At 36.6% G+C, this 17,388-nt stretch overlaps 1 protein-coding gene across 4 annotated transcripts in view; it reads right to left on the bottom strand.

Moving 5' to 3' along the window:
* ARK2N (arkadia (RNF111) N-terminal like PKA signaling regulator 2N) overlaps positions 1-17,388 on the bottom strand; it is a 48,378-nt gene that overhangs the window by 16,300 nt on the left and 14,690 nt on the right. For 2 of the 4 annotated variants that reach the window (XM_075020359.1, XM_075020358.1), the window contains exon 2: positions 13,181-13,997. In XM_075020359.1, coding sequence (XP_074876460.1) covers positions 13,181-13,904 — 724 coding nt within the window. In that variant the 5' untranslated portion in view covers positions 13,905-13,997. Of the gene's footprint in view, positions 1-5,086; positions 6,788-13,180; positions 13,998-17,388 lie in introns of those variants that run through there. The other 2 variants (XR_012648947.1, XM_075020360.1) reach the window with 2 other exon arrangements.

Genomic DNA, 17,388 nt, shown 5'->3' on the forward strand with positions numbered 1-17,388 from the left:
AAAACATGATCCAGAGCTGCAGTTTCATAGAGTATGTGCAGTTCAAATGGCATAACCTAGCTGAACCCTAAAACAATTCCCAAAGGGGGATTGGGGGGGGGAAGGGGGCAGGAGATCTGTGGGGTTTTTTATGTTGTTTAGCAACATGAAACGCTTCACTTCTACTTATATTTATTTATTTATTCCAGGTTACAGTAGTTACATTTCAAAATTTACAGGGTTAGGCAAAGAATACATTGTAAATACAATAAAAAAACAATAGTAGTGTAACAACATTCTCTCTAGAGTCATAAAGTGAACAAAAAGTTATTGATGAATCCACTTTCCTCACATTTTCCTTCATTTCACACAGTAAAGCTTTTGTGTTTGGTTTTTTTTACCATAATAATAAAATAATAAACTCAAAACAACACGATCAAATGAGTATCTGTTCTCAGACTGGATCATTTTTAATATATCACATCAAAAGAGATCTCAAAAATTCAAGTCTTGCTGATCAACATTCATTCTTTCGGGCTTTTTGATGACTAGATGGAAAATATCTTGGATTTTTTTTACCAAATCATATATAAAGACATAATAAAGTCTTTTGCATTGTGCATTAAGCAAAGGCACATGGAACATGGCTGTGTATCGAAAATACCAGGCAGTGGCATGCAGTTTCCATCTCATGATAGGATTTATTTTCCCTGATACCACCTTATGATTCATTAATTATGGAAGCAGATATATTAGCCAGATCTCTTCTCCAGTTTTACTTGCAAAAGCCTATCAGGAGGGTTTTGGAAACCATCACACCCTACTCCTACATAGCTAAGAGAGTTAAAAAAAAAAAATAATTTCCCTATGTGAATAAAACTTACATTAAGAAAAGGCAGGCAAACACGCACCCTGTACGCACCCCTCCAGAAAACATCATATTTTTACAAGTAAACTGCATCTTCCCATGGAAGGACTGATACAGCCTTGATGCAAAACTTTTGATGGTCCAGACTAACCTCCTGCTCGATCAGCCTGCGAGATTTAACCGAGTGCTTGAAAATGCTTCTAATTTAATAAGCCTATTTTCCATGTGCCTTCAATTTTGCTGATCTAACACTATGCGACTAATAAAATTTGTGAGAAAGACCGGTTTCTAGCTTCATGTTTTGCAAGGTACTGTCCATCTCTATCAATCAGCCTGAATATTTTAGCTTCTACAGTACAAATTACACAGTGCATTTGTTCTAATGCTTCCAAATGTAACTGCAGTGGTCACAGTGCAGACCTCGGTTATTTTAAAAATATCTACTCAACTGGCCTGATTTACACACACTTATCAGGCAAAGCCTCCCCTTAAAGTCAGCTGAAGGATTCTCTGACCAAAAACTGCAGAATAAGTTCAATTTCTAATGAGGTGAAATGCTAGCCCCATCAAAATTAGTAGAAAGTTTCTACTGCTTTTAATAGGGCTAGGATTCAATTTCTTAATGCCCTTGAAATATTACTTTACAAAAAAAAAAAAGAAGAGATGTACAGTATGTGGATACAGAAAGAGACAAAATATATTAACAAGAGAAATCAGTGATAATAAATACGTTTCAATTTGTAAAATAACTGCCAAATATAATCCCGTTTCATTGAAGTTAAGATTGGTCCTCCAGTCTTAACTCTAGCAGCTCAGATAAAATAACCTAACAATCCTGCAAAAACACTAAAAGACACTGTGAACTTAAAAAGCAGATATGTATATTTCTGCCTGATTTATTTTGTCCTAATACTATTAAAAATAACACTGAAGAGCAGTATATCTGAAAGGTTTAAGATTTTTCTTTTTTTTCCCCCTGCTCAGTTTTTTTTTTGCAATAGAAAAACTGAATTAAGTTTCACTGCCTTTACTTGAATTTGTTTTATGTGGTATATTACCTTAAATTTTTATTTTTCTAAACAAAACCTGAAAAATCAGATGTTTTGTTAGAAGCATGTGAAGCAAAACCCCAAACCTTCAGATAAAACTATGTGTGAAGGGTGGAATTTCCTACAGACCTTCCTTACCAAACCCCACTGGAGGGAGGGAAACCGCACAAATGCCTGGGGAAGAACCCGCAGCCCAGCCTGCAAAAACACTGCACACTAAAGCCCCTGGACTTCCAAGGACTCCTACATAGGGTCCAATTCTAGGAGCAGATCCTTTAATTTTTCATTTACTGAATTGTCAGTTTGACATTTAGTGACATTTAAATTGAGCCTTTATATAAGGACTTCTTTCTTTTGCACTTGCACAAAAATTGCTAACAAAGTAGCTGTGTTTCACCTGCTACTAAATTTCAACTGCCATCATACCGGTGTTCAGTTACCCCCATGCAGAAACAGCTGCCACACTGAAAACATATAATTTGATATTAAAAATGGCAGTATATAGGAATTCGAATAGGCCAGTTGGGGTTAAACTGGCACCATCTTCCCCAGAATTACAGCAGTCTACACCAGCTGATCTGAGTTGATGCATTTACTCTTTCAAACCATAAGATAAGTAAAATTCTTTAAAGAAACTAGACTGTTTCTTTACTCCATTCTGAAGTATAAAACCTAGGGCAATTAGAGAAACTCTAAATGATCATCTGCAATTCCCCACATCTGTGCAAAACTCCTACTGACTTCTCCTCTCCTTGTTAAATTTGGTGGTTTTGAAGTAAATTGTTGAGATGTGGGCAAAAACATACATTCAAAATGTAACTCTGGGTTGGAAAGTAGAAGAGTTTCCTTCTGGTAATCTTAAATAACGCCAGTCTGCTTTAATGAAATACAGAATAGATGAGATTAAAACTTATGTTAAAATTTCAGCTGAAGAAATTTTAACTCCCTGAAAGTTTCTAGTCAAAGCCCTTTGAAAATAAGAGCTTATAATGGAAATCATGACAAACTTAACTGCAGCCATGTAATATAGCAAAAATATTTCCAGGAAAGAAAAAAAAATAAAATCTGAAATTATGTATTCAGAATCCGTTTTCTCAAAGAGATGCCAAAGGCTGTTGCACACACATTTAAAATACAGACTCATCACTAGTATTGGTATCTGAACATTGGTTTCTTCAGTGCTCTGCATCTTTCAAATTCACAATACAAAGCAAGAAGAGAGATGCTCCTGTTTAATTGCACAGCCTGCCAAATCCTTCATCAGGTAGGTTATACTACACCTGAACAACAGAAAGGTGGGGTTCCTAGAAGGAGAAACATACTTCTTCACATGGAAAACAAGCTAATGGACCAGATATTCAACTGTGTAAATCAACGCACACTTTTCATTTCAAAGGAGCTGATTTATGACAGCTGATCTGGCTCCAGTTTTGAAGCAAGCGAAAAGAGCGACCAAACAAAATAAAATTTACCATTTACAAAACCATTTACAACCACTGGTCTTGCACAGGTGTTCTTAACACTAGGTAGCTTTTATGGGGAAATTAAGTTAAATTTATATCTAATACAAACTATTCCCTCAGTCTTCTGGGTGCCTTGGAATAATTTTATCCTAGAAAGAGTACAGCTTTAAAGTCTGTATGCTCACCTGCTATAATCCTCTGCTTGGTCTTTCACGTTCACACCTGCTTGCATTGAAAATAACAATTAACAGTAAATGGATAAAAATGTTTGAAAGTTTTTAATTTTTGCCTGTAGTAACAAAATCTGAATTTTTATCTATTAATACACTGAATTATTTCAACACTGTTAATTTTTTTTAAAGGTTACCTAACCAAGACATTGAAGATTGGCAGAAATTTCACTGGCTACATACCTAACAAAGCTGTTATCCATTTATGAGATCCGTATGTAAATGTGTCTCAGTCTGAGAGATAAATAAGTTCAACTAATCTCCTTACACAATTTGTTTTGAAATACCTAATTGCTCCATATATACTATTTTATAAAAAAGGTTAAGGGCATGCTTACAGACATACTGAGTTAAGTGACTCTTACACATTAAAAGAAATCAGTCACTGCAAAAAGCTGCTTCTGCATGCATGGGAAGACTTGTAAAGTTGTCATGCTTTAAAATATGCTGCTCTTACCATTGTCATAAAGGTATATATATATCAAATCTATGAACACCAGAAGGATCTGATTTTTTTTTTTCATATCAGCAAATAATCTTCCCTGAAGGATCTTAAATTTTAAACAGATGAGGACAAGTTTATTAAATTGCAATCAAACATAAAATAACTCATTTAACTTATTACCTATAGTGAAGTCAAAACCGCACAGAATGTCAGATGAGGGAGTTTTCTTACAAGTTCATATCAAAATCTTTGTATCAAAATTATGCATGAAGGTGATCCGTAAAGAATTTATTCCAGTACTTAAAAATTATCTCCTGCATAGTCTTTCAAACAGTTACTCTGAAAATAACACAGCTCTCTAACCTCTTTTTTTTTTTCTTTAATGAAGGCATCACATACTTAAAAAAATGTCTGGGCCAAGAATAATGTTAAAACACCAGTGTTAGTATTATACTGATAACAAAAAGCATTTCTTGAGTTCCTGTTACAGGTTTGAGCCAAATCCTCATATAAATTGATGGAAAAACTCCCACTGACTGCAGGGAGGAAAAAAACAACAACAAAAAAATCAGACCTACAGAAGATACAGTGGTTACTTCCAACAGGAAGAAAAGTAATTACATTAAATTAGAAAAAATGAAAAAAATTGACTGTGGTTTAAAAAGCAAAATAACAGAGCTAAAGGAGACCTATAGTGTTCTCTTTGCTTAAACTATGTCTATGCAAAGACTTTCAATTTCCATTATTAGAATTTTGATTTAATTTGCATTAGAAACTTTTAGCAAGTTGTAACTGATGATAAATATACATTTTTGGTAGCTACAGAGAAGTTACTTCACATGAAGAAAGGCCTTTATGGAGAGGTGACCAAAAAAATCCCTGTGTGTAGTGATAACAGGAAGAATTAAATAGAGATTTCTAATATATATAGTTTAAATTAATCCTACTTTAAACATCACAGTTTCAAGCCTGCCTATTCAGGATAACTATCAGTATAAAAAAAAAATCCACACAATAGCAAGTTATTGTATTATTTAAATGAAACTAATGTTCTGGCATTCGCCATCACAAGTAAATAATGATTTCAGTGGCATTCAAACGAGGTTCAGAAGAAGCTTTTGCTGTCTGACCCAGACCAGCAACCCATACCTCCAGACCACCACAGTGTTTACTAATCTGACTGTCAAGCCTTCCTTTAAATTCCTGTGCCAAGGCTCAACCCATCCACCAACGGCTGCTTATCTTAGGACTGACACGACTATTTTTATTCCAGCATGAAGGATGCAGCTTGATCATATATACAGAAGGAAGCAGCAGGCCTTTGTGTGCACAGGTCATGCATGCACACACAGTTGGGTGTGATTCATCTCACCTAACTTTAGCCCAAAGTTTTCTATTCTAAACTGTTCGTAAGGGACGTTTAGACAGCTAACGGAAGAGAAAGACACTGCCAGGAGGTATCCTCTGTAGGTGTCTATCTCTTCCCATTGACTCGGAAGGAGATCCACAGGACAGCAAACTAGACACCTAAAATCAGAGGAGATGACTTCCACCCAAACCGAACACATATATGTGTATACATGTGCGTATTTGTGCACACAACGTAAGACAGCTGCTTCCATAAATATGCCATGTGCAACACAGCAGTGACATTAAAAACTCTGGACAGAAAATGAACTACTAAATGGGAGACAAAAAAAATCAGTTGTGCACATTTGTTATATATAGCTAAATCTTTAGGGTAAGCTTATTTATTACTTCTGCCTAAAAAGGAAGAAGAAAAAACTAATGTGTAACGTTCAAGCTGCAAAACTTGGGAGTAAACAGATAGTTAAGGAAATGTTAATGGGTCTGTATCTAGTCTGGTTCTCTAGGGTACTTTACATCTTGAAATATAAAACTTATTTCCTTATATAAGTGTTTTAACATGCAAAAAGAGCATTCGGATGAATACTCTGAGTGCTCCTATTGTAGCAAACATAGCTCTACTGATTTTGGGGTATCTAAACAAGGATTCTAAGTTATATTTTCCCAAGTTTGGTGATGATAGCTTAGGGTGGTTCCCCCCCCACACACACCTTTAAAGGTGTCTGTATGTGTGTGTTGGCACATGCACGTGGGTATACTGTGGGGTTTTTTAAACTACATATATATTCTATAAATTAAAAAAAATGATACCATGGTAACAAAACGCAAAAGAGGAAAAACAAAACAAACATATACAAAGAGAAAAGCAAACCTTATTTTTAGCATAATCCAAAGTAACATCAAGATTGCAAAGATTGGATTTTTTTAAGTTTATGATTGATTCAGATCAGGCTCTGCAATATTCCCATTCTCTGGAAAGATAGGTGGAAAATTGTTATTAAAAGTCGCTGGAAACTCTAGCGTAGCATCAACATTTTGATAGCCCACGTAAGAATTAAATGACTGCTGTGGAAGTACTTGGCTATCAGGCATCTGTATGAAAGCCCCTGACTGCGTGGTAGGGGGGATTCTTTGGCCAACTAGTTGAATTTTAGGTTCCCTGGGCTCCAGTTGTTGCTTGCTTTCTTCATCCGTGTCAAGACGGGTTAGCTTTTCTATCCACATGCGAAATTTCTCCTCTGTCTGCCTCTGCATCTCGGCAAAGCAGTTCATGGCCTCTTCCAGGACATTGCCTATGCAGTTCCTATCCCACACGGTGCCCCTGTCAAGCAATCCTGGAATTTCCCTGGTCGCTCCTCCAGATCCCCCAGCACGACTGAAGCCAGCTTTAAAGACATTGAGGCCATTTGATAAGACATCATTAAGTAAGAACATAATATTGTTTATTAAGGCATGTTAACTCAGGAAAACAACTTTTCTAATTGTGTCCCTTGGATATGACAACGGGGGAAGAATTAACAAGTATTAACCAGCAGTATTACCATTAAAAAAAAAAAAAACAAAACATTTTACACTCACTGAGGTTGTAATAGAGATTTTGGCTTCAAAATTATTTTTATTCTAGAATTCTCAGACAATTCTGTCACAAAGGTTTGTTGTTTTTTTATAAGTCAACCAAATTAGTCCAATTCCCTTGCAATTTGTTTTGAATTCAAGTGAAGGTGTCAAAAACATTATACAATAACATGTTTAGTTCTGTTAAGCTACAATCCAAAATACTATTGTCTAACTGATAAACCTGAATAATTATGCATATTTTACTCACATACTTGAACCTTTTTATAATGGACTGTTAAACATAGACAAAATTGTACACAAGATAACAGAGATAAAGGCTGATATAGTGATTGCAGCATCTCAAGTAGCCAAGCCCAAAGCTCTTGGTCTAATTTTGGAAAACACGCTAAACATCAATGAAGAGAATATACAACACACACACAAACATAAAAAGATATGTGAATGCTATGCTAATACATGAGGTGAAAGCAACCTCTGTTAGGTCTGATGGACACAGCTACATCGCAGGGTAATCCACACGACACATAGGAGTGATCAACCTCACACCAACTAGAAGCGTGCCCTTCATCGCACCAGCCACCGGCTGTGCGGCTTTTCTAGAGTTAATTCTAGGCAAGGCAGAAAACAGACAGGGCGTAGTTGGAAGGAAATTGTTCTCCTTCCTTCTATCCATCAAAAAGATGGTTAAAAGGACTGGCTTTGGGATTATCAGGAAGAACTTCAGCAGCAACAAGAGAAGGCCATCCTCATTACCTTACTCTACGTATCAATAAGAAAAGGCAGCAGTATCTATATTTTTAAGTTTAGAGTTCACTCAGGAATCCTCTAAGAAGCAATAAAACCCCAAGAAAACAAGGCTCTGTACCTGTTTGAGGAATAATAAACAACGTGTGCATGCTGTTTGAACACACAGATGTTACCTAAGGTAATTCCAAAACAAGACAAGCATCAAGCGTCACATTAAACTACACAAAGCAGCTACAGAACCTGAAAATTTAATATGTAAACATGAAACCTGTGGGATCCTCTAGCTTAAGAATAATAGCAAATATCCTAAGAATGAGAGAAATCATTGCACAACCTAAGTAAATATTTACTAATAAAAACATAAGGCACTAAATCTTTATTGGGATTTCACTGTGTACATGAAATTACAGTATTACTTAAACAATACATTCTTTTTAGGAGCTATTTAAATGAGGTATACATAAGTCCTTCAGTAACAGCTAAACAAAGCCTAGGATTATTCTCTTGTATCTAAGCAGTAGCAATGCTACCTGTCAGGGGCCAAAACCCTTCTACTGAAAACCCTACTTTTTAAGTCTTCTCTCCGATCTGTTTATCTATCAGGCAGGCTGGAAAATCAGCATTCAGGTCCTCTGCTCAAAAATAAATTACTTTATAGCAACTAACCTACATCCCTCCGACTGCATTTTAACTAAAAGTAATTAAGTAAAATGGTACCTTTTTCCTAAAACGTGGTTCCTTTTGTATATTCAATGTCTTTTTCCTCCCTGAAAAAAATATTTCTTCTGTTCATATACTCCCGGCGTTGAACATCCAATATGATTCTGTTTATTCATCTTTAGTCAGGGATCTTATCCTAAGATCAAGTCACTAAATGGCGGTCTTTCTGATTTCCACAGGCTTACGATCAGACACCTTTAAGTAATGTTAAGTTTTAATTGCAATTGAAATAAAAACTATTGATGGTGGTATGTGAGACTAGCTAGGCTTTTAAGATTAAGAATGAACTAGCATGGTCAAAGTTGACAAAATTGTTTTGTAAACTGAAGAGACTATGTATTGAAATATATTTTACCCTGCAATACTATTTTTAAAAGGCATCATTCATAGTATATCTACAACTTACAGTAGCAGCAAATCAATGTTTCAAATGCTTCCCTTGCAGTTCTTATAACAAGTCTTACTCAATCTTTTCTTTACTGGTGGCCTTCAGGGTTAAAAAGGAAATCAAGCCTAAAAATGCATTTTTATTATATTAAAAATGCTAGCATTTATCTATTTGGTCCCTTTGCTACCTGTAAACTTACAGCTCTATAGTTTTGGAAGTTATGCCAAGTTAAAAGGCAAAAAATTTGCAATCACAAAGGGGTCAGAATCCAAGATGCATCTTATTGTCAAGACAATACCTCCTCCAAAACAGCACCCAAGAAATGCCCCAATGCTGTCTCTTTATGGGATCTATTAAGTACTATGTAAATAATAACCAAATCCAAAGTAATTTAATTTAGGAAGTCTGACAACACAACAATTTAAGAAGGTATGATGCATCTTCATTCTAATTAGCAACGGTAGATTCCTCCGTGTCATTATGCTGACATTTTCAAATTAGTATCTTACTGCAAATCACTCTTAACAGATTTCCCCCCACACCGTTCTTAGTTAATTGTCATTCTGAGTTACTTTAACCAAATTCATCCCTTGCAAGATGCTTCATTCAAGGTCTATGCACAATTCTTCGGAGGAAGTAACCTTGCTGAGAGTCCCTCACACACGCTGTGCCCCTCTCTTTGCATTTCTGCATATTCAAACTTTTTAACAGATATTTTGAAAGCCTAAAACTTAAGTCACCCCTATTTCAATTCAGATTTTTCCTGAGTTGTAGAAAGCACAATGGTGGTAAAATGCCAATATTTTTGTATATTTGAATTTTTAAAAACCGCTTCCTTCTTCCAAAGAAAGTGTTTACACAGAAATAAATATTGATTCCCAGACTTGCTCTCATGCCAATTTCATTCACAGTTAATTTGCATGGTCAAATTTGAAATTGTTTAAAGGAAAAACCTGCAACAGTAGCAGGTCTAGCAGAACCTATTTCAGGACTCAAAGATCATCCTCTTATGCTATGAATACAATCTGGTGTTTGTTTAAGAATGGTAAAATCCTAAATGCCAACAGAGAGGCTCAATCATTAAAAGATAAGAAATTGCTCCTCATCTGCAATAATTCAAAAATCATGGTGTTCCCTGAATTAAAGAGTTCAAGATTATGACTGCTCAGGTCAGTGAAAAGATTTGCAGTAGCACCCATGAAGTTTAGATTGAACCTGTATTTTCAGGTGTAAATTAACACCACATAATGCATTCAGGACAACGTAACATATATTGTGCTTAGCTCCTACTGAGCTCACAAGATTTGTATTGAAGTAGCACCAGCAGGATCTCAACTCTTTGCTCTTCAGTCTTTCTCAAGAAGAAAAACAAGCCTGCCAGTATTTTAATCCACATTTGCGTTCAGCAGAGAGAACTGACTCTATATTGCACAACTGTTCAGTTCACAACTTCATGGCCTTATTATGTATTTCACTGAACATTTTCTTTACCTTACTCATTTAGCCAAACATATTTCAGAGCCAGTGATGTGGATGGTTTGAAAAAACTAACTGCATTATTAAAATGGAAGAGGTTCAGTTACACAACATGAAAGACTACTATATTCTCAAATGTGGCACTTCAATTTTCAGACCATGCACAAGCAAACTGTCTTCTGTAACACTACGTGTGTTGATAGAAGGTTAAGAGCCAGAGTATACATAACCTTCACACATTAAGGCCACACTAACTGTCACTAAAAATTTTAGAGCATCTCTGTTGGCAAAGCTATTTTTCAGACAACAGATGTTTGAAAATCAGTCCCAATAATAAGCTATGTTGAGACAGTAACCAACACTACAGCTGAAGTGTCCAAACACAGACTAAGGGGAACACAGTCTACCTGTAAAAAAAACTCTTCTGCATCAATGTGTACAGACTTTTTTCAAAAGTATAGGCAAAAGTTTTTTCATGCTTATGTCCTTCTGACAGGTGTATCGTAGCTTCCTGACACTCAAGTATCAAGTTAAACCTCTTAGCTTCTGACTGTGTGCAGAGGACACTCATGGCCTGAATTTCCAGTTATGCTTTTTGATACCCTGTATTATTTTCTAACTATATGTTCATTCCCTAAATTTTGAGGATACTCACAGTGTAATGCTAAGTGCACTAAAATGGCTTTCTAGTCAAAAAAAATAATTTAAGCACTTTGCCAGTTCCGAGAAGAGGGATCGCAGATGGCATGTGAACCTACCACTGCGACGGAGAGCTGGGACTCCTACTCAGACTCACAGCTCCACTGCATCTGTTAAGACCACAACGTTTCATTAACCCACAAGTAGCACAGGATGCCTTTTTGGCCAACCTTGTCCTTATCTCTATGGAGAATATTTTTCTTTTGTACTTGGAGATTGTTTCCCCACAAACCAAAGTTGTTTCTATTTAAAGGAAAACTGCAGTGTGGCAGGTACTCATTGCACTTAATTCCAAAAGGACAGCTCAAAAGTTTTAATATCTTAAATGTAATTTAGTATCAAGCAGATGATACGTGCTATGAAATAAAAATAAACGTCATTGTTCCTCAGGACTGTTGTTGCACTCCCACATCTTGCATCGCAGGTAAAATTGGGCCTTGGTGTAATCATCACTAAATAATCAAGTTCTTTCGTACACCGCAATGGGACCTTTTCGCTGCAAGCATCTCATGGTTAAGACCAAGAGCTCAAACACAGAAGAGCCTAGAAAAAGTACCCTAGAGTGGTTTCAGGTCTCTGCAATGGAAGTCAGAAATCTAAGCAGATCTGAAAATACCATGTGGTGCCTTTCTGGGTCACAAGGTACTTTTATGAATTTAAAAAAAGAATATAAGCTGGGGGATTTATTGTGTGTGTTTGTGGTTTTTTTGGGGAGTAGGGAGGAACCTGTCACAAAACTCAATGAAATAGTCTTATTTTACAGGCTTTAAATCACACTTTAATTGCCTAGCAAAGTGTAAATATAGTAAATAAAAAGGCACAAAACTATGAAAGCTACAAGTCTGACTAACGACTAAATTGGTAAAAATAATTTTAGATCTCTATTAAAAGCTTACTACACAATAATTATAGGAGGACTTTGCCTTTCCCAGACTTTCTAATAATAAACATTAACTTCCTTTGTGCAACCTGCTTCCTAGCAGTATGTGGGAAAAATGCCAGTTCTCATGGTGACAGAATCAGTCATCATAATCAAGTCAGTTAAAACAGTTACTTGTAAAATCTTCTGCAAATATTTTAAATAATTCATCTAGAAAACATTATTCAGCAACTTAAGACTCATTATTGCAGTTTTCCTTTAAATGTTCTTGCCCTATGTAAGCTGATATTTATCTCCAAAAAAAGAAAACCAACTTCTAGCACAAGAGGCAAAAAGGCATGTAACCCAGTAAAAATTGGCAAGCCAAAAAGTTTATTTTTATGTGATTTTATTTTTGATTGCCATATGAAGATTGCCATATGATGATGGTTCTATGGTATAATATGCTGCAAGGATAATTCACACAAAATCCTGTCCACGGCACTTGGGCTAATAAAATAACAAAGACTCAGCAGACAAAAAAAACTTGAAGAATTCATGTTTCTTTTGCTAATAAAATCATAAGAAGGCCCCTATAATTTGCTGCCTCCAATCTTAACACGGATGTGTCAGCAAATTAAATGTATAGAAATTAGAGATCCTTATGACATAGGAAAATGGTAACAGCTTTGTCTAAAATGTTGAAAATTTAGGCGTGGATATAGCTTGGGCACCTACATAAAGAAATTCATATTTACGTCCTAAAATAGGTGACCAGCTGTGATCTGCAAGAATTTACAATAAGGCTAAGTAGGTTTGTCATGCACTGAAACGTAGAGCTGAAAGCGCAGCGTAAGTGCAATAATGAACAGCGCCTTACTGTAACATGGGCACAAGGAATGCCATGTTATTTCTAACACAGCTGCTGGGCTGTGGTCTTAATATATTAAAGCAAAGCTGGCCACTTATCTTAAGAATGTATTTATTAGATTATCACCATCTAATGGGATTTGACAGCACTGATAGGAGTTCATAGAGGCTTACAAAGGAAAAGATCTGAAAATTCCAGAATTCAAAGATAGTCCTTCCTCCAATTTACCATTTCTATGCCTTGCTGGTGTGCAAAAGTGCACTGAAACCTCAGAACAGATTTTAAAATTTGCCCATGTCTTGTTAACATACTGCAGTCTTCAAATTTACACAGAGCTGCAGTTCTCCTGGTTTTTCTCAAGTGTCACTCATCTAATTTAGCATGACAGCTGAGAAACGATGTCAGATGCGTTACAGTTCAGTTTAAAAAACATCCTCTACCTGGTATCTCTGCAGTGATTGTCTTGCTGCTCCCTGAAACCTCTTCATCATCATCTGATGAACTCGTGCTCGAGTCACACGTCAGGTCACTATCACTGGTACTGCTGTCCTGCAGCAGGTTGTACTTCTTGCGAGCAGCTGCCTCCCGTTTCTGTCTTAAGAGCCGGATTCTTTCTTTGTGCTTTTGGCTTCGATGACCTTTTACCTTGGTAACTCGACCATTCTGCTTATCACTAGACTGTCGGTTTTTCTTGGCAGCCATTGTTGAAGTTTCACTTTCAGACCTGGATCTCCTGGATTTCCTCCCAACTGCAGCCCCAGACACTGCAGAAGGGTCTCCCTCTACAGCAGCTTCAGCTTGACAGGGCTCATTCTCTTCTGTGGAAGACAATGTATCTGAGTCAGCCAGGTGCCCACTGGAAGAAGGGGAAAGCATGCAATGATTAGAAGAGTCACTCTCGTAAACTCGACCACCCGTTGGCTTATCGCTCTCTGTAGATGCTAGCTGAGACTCCGAGGAGTCTCGCCTCAGTTCCATCAGTAAGCAAGGCATTGAAGAGAGCACCGCAGAGTCTGCTGCAGTGGGCACGTTGTCTTTCTGAGTTTGTGTCTCGAGTTCTATAGGTCCGTCTTCATCAGGAGCAGTCTCTTGCTTTTCAGAAGTCTTTGGTGGAACTTCTGAATCAACAAGTTCTTCTGCTTTTCCCACTGCCTCCATCTTCATTTCAGAACACCAAGGTCCTCCTGGTCTCAAAGCATGGAGCACGCGGTCTGGAAGACTGTGTGAACTAGACAGGGACTTCAGCAACACAGCAGCCTGCATGAGAACAGAACAGTAAGAATAATTTACCCAAATAACTCACTTAGTCCTGCTCTTCACAATATTACCTAAGCCACTCATTGCTTTCAACTACAGACAGTGTGGTTCGGTATCGTATTGGGTTTCTTCATTTAGTTTTTCCTAGTGAACTCATCTTGTTACAGCAAACTACTCTTCCTTTTACACACCCATGAAAGACAGTACTAGAATCACATTAAACGTGGTTCACCTCACTACAATAATCAAAACAGATCAGAAAATAATAAAAATATTTCTAACCTTTTACTCTAGAAAAGTTAAATCAATATATTATAAGCAACATATGCTAAACTTCTTTACCTAGATCTTTAAACATATTTTAATGGAGAATTTTAGCCCTTACAAACAATGCCAGCCTGAAAATTCCCAGACTTGGTAGTCATCTACCTGGACAGACCAGAATATAGTTCAGGTTCCATATCTATGAGAAATCTACTTTCAGTTGAACAGGACCTCAACCTTATAAAACTACTACATTTTTCTGGTAATTCACAAACTTACAGCACCAACGTGACATTGAAGAAATCCAGTCACTTTGAGCACAAACCAAGCAGCTGCTGAACATTACAGAGCAAGACTACAAACACCTTCCTTCTCCAGTGGAATTGCTCTGCCAGCAGATCTCACATAACCAAGCTGTATTTACAAGAAGCACCATAAAGCGATACTAAATTGTCAAGGACACAGGTTTACAACATCTACTGGCAAGGTCTTTAGAAACATTAGCTATGTGTAACACAGATTTGTTCTCAGCAGAGAACTACCACGCTAGTGAGTCACGTAAAGACTTTTTAGGAGTATCTAATACACCATTCAAGTGCTTCTTGAGTGTCTCCCATACAAGTCCTGCTTGCATGAGAACCTACAGGCTGACCTAGTTTCTCTCAAATCAGCCAGGAAAACAGCATCAAATAGTATGGGCTGCAAGCAAGAAACAGTATCCACCCACACCAGTATCCTACATGTTACTTCAAATTATAATTTAATAAATTGCATTGCTTCAGTACAAATACAAAAAACCCAGGCTATTTATCTGATTGATAACTTGCACATTATCAACCCAAAAGTACCTGAAGCACCTTCAGGGAAATTTTGTTTTAGTGATCAATATTTATAATTTTATATTCATTATTCACACATTGCCTTCCACCTAAATTTTCACTTGGAATTCAACAGAAAGATCTTCCAACTACCACATTCCACTTACAGATGAATGGTATGGAACAAATTGTTTATGGGTTTACAAGTATAGTAAATGATAAATTTATGCCACTTCAAAAAAAGCATAGATAAGAAAAAGCAGTAGTAAGATTTAATCCACTGTTTTTAAAAAATGCATTCCTACAAAGGCAATTATTACTTGAGCAGCCTGAGAAAACATGGATGGTTCAGAGATATTTTTCTGTACCCTGACAATCCTTCTTCAGTTTCCTGATCCATCCTGAGCTGCCTGTAATTGTACGTATGTAATTGCACGCTGCTTCCCCCCCCCTCCATCTGCAGCAGAGAGTAAGGCTACTTCCATGCTTCTAAAAGGTGCTGTGAAAAGCTCAGTGTTGTCCTGTCCGCCCTAACCCACTTTGAAACTTCATTTTTAAAGAATACTAAAATAAGTGTTCATGCTTCCTTCAGGCTAATGAATGAAACAGTGCAAGGGAATTATGAAAATATTTACGGGAGAGAAACACCAGTTAAGGAAGGAAAGCTTAGTTAGTATCAGACAACACAAGAAAGATGGAGATGACAACTCTAGGTCTGCTAAATATGAAAAAAAAAAAAACCCAACCCAAAAAACCCCAAACCCCAAACAAACAGTAAACCCAGCATTTTACTTTCCAAAAAAGAATAAAATACACAGTGTAAAATACAGGACCATCTATATATATATATATATATAAAGAAAAATGTTTGCCAATGCTTGCACTGAGTAAAACTCTCTTGAAAGCAACTTAGAAGAAGAATTTCTGGAGATGGTAATTTAATGTAGGCAATAAATATCGCAGAAGGACCAATTTATTTCCAAGGCCACAGCACAGCATCAACAAACCCAAATGATGAATACACATGTTCCAAGACATAAACACATCCCAATACTGTAATAAAATCGGTATTTCTATATACTTCATCTACAAATCTACATTATTAAATAATTCTCCTATTATACAGGTAAGTAAAACACAGATTTGATGACTGAATGACTGGCCAAGAGTTATACACAGTGGGGTTTGTATTGTACCTGCTAGTGTAACTCCCGGCTTTGCTCTGGTCATGCACTTTGAAAAGAAAAATATGTTTTCTAAGAGTTTTGAAATGTACGTGTAAGGAAAAATTTGGCTGCTCAAACACATACCAGAAGAATATTAGCCTGGCCAAACGAAATGTATTTAAATATTCATACTAATAACTGCAGAACAGCTTCTGCACTATTCATCGTTTTAGCCTGGGGAGCACAAAGAACAGAGCTCGACACAAAGCTAAAGGGCAGCCGAAGTGAACTAGAGACTCTTTTTTTCACCAATGTCCTACTTGGGAACATCATCTACCTCACAGCTCCCAAAGGGACTATAAGAACACCTGCACTTGCCTTTCCATCTCTCTGGCCTATCAGAAAAAATTACGTTTCATCTACATGTTGACACCTTGCTAACAGTCTAATTACAATGACTTAAGAAGATTTTTTTATTATTAAGTAGGAACTTTCTTTACCTACTCAAACCACACTGGTTTGATCCCTCATACAGTGATCAGTGAATTATATTTTCAGTGAGAAGGCAGCACAGGGACTAGTAACTTCACAAAAGTCTATTTGTCAACATTGACATGTGTTTCTGTGTGCATGGAAAAAAATACTTGCTCTAATGAGATTTGTACTCTCCAGGTCCCTTGAACTGGCTATTTAAACGTCAACAATTTGAGTATTAGTATATATATTAATAAGAACTTCATATTTATCTCAGTGGAAAAAAAAAAGTCTATCGTGACTCAAACAGACTTTGCTGCAAGGAAGAATACAGACAGTTCAGGGGAAAATATCTATGCCAAGAAAAGCTTTGTCTCAAAGAAAGAAAAAAACGTACTGATTTAGTTCTACTCAAGAAATGTAGAGATCAGAGAGACTATATTGAAGAACTCCCATTCCTTTCTTGCCACTCACTTTTCTAGTAACAGTACTAGAAAAGGTAATCTCAAGGTCATGCTAGAGAAAGAGCAGTTTTTTACATAAATGAGAACGTAGCACTGCAAAATAAGTTGTGGTGCTTACACACACAGATGGATACTTAATTAGACATTGCTTAGAAATGTCATTCTCCTTTTTCTGATGCACAGATACTGCACTGACAATTTTAAA

Source organism: Buteo buteo, chromosome Z, assembly GCF_964188355.1.
Source record: "Buteo buteo chromosome Z, bButBut1.hap1.1, whole genome shotgun sequence".
NCBI classification, from domain to species: domain Eukaryota; kingdom Metazoa; phylum Chordata; class Aves; order Accipitriformes; family Accipitridae; genus Buteo; species Buteo buteo.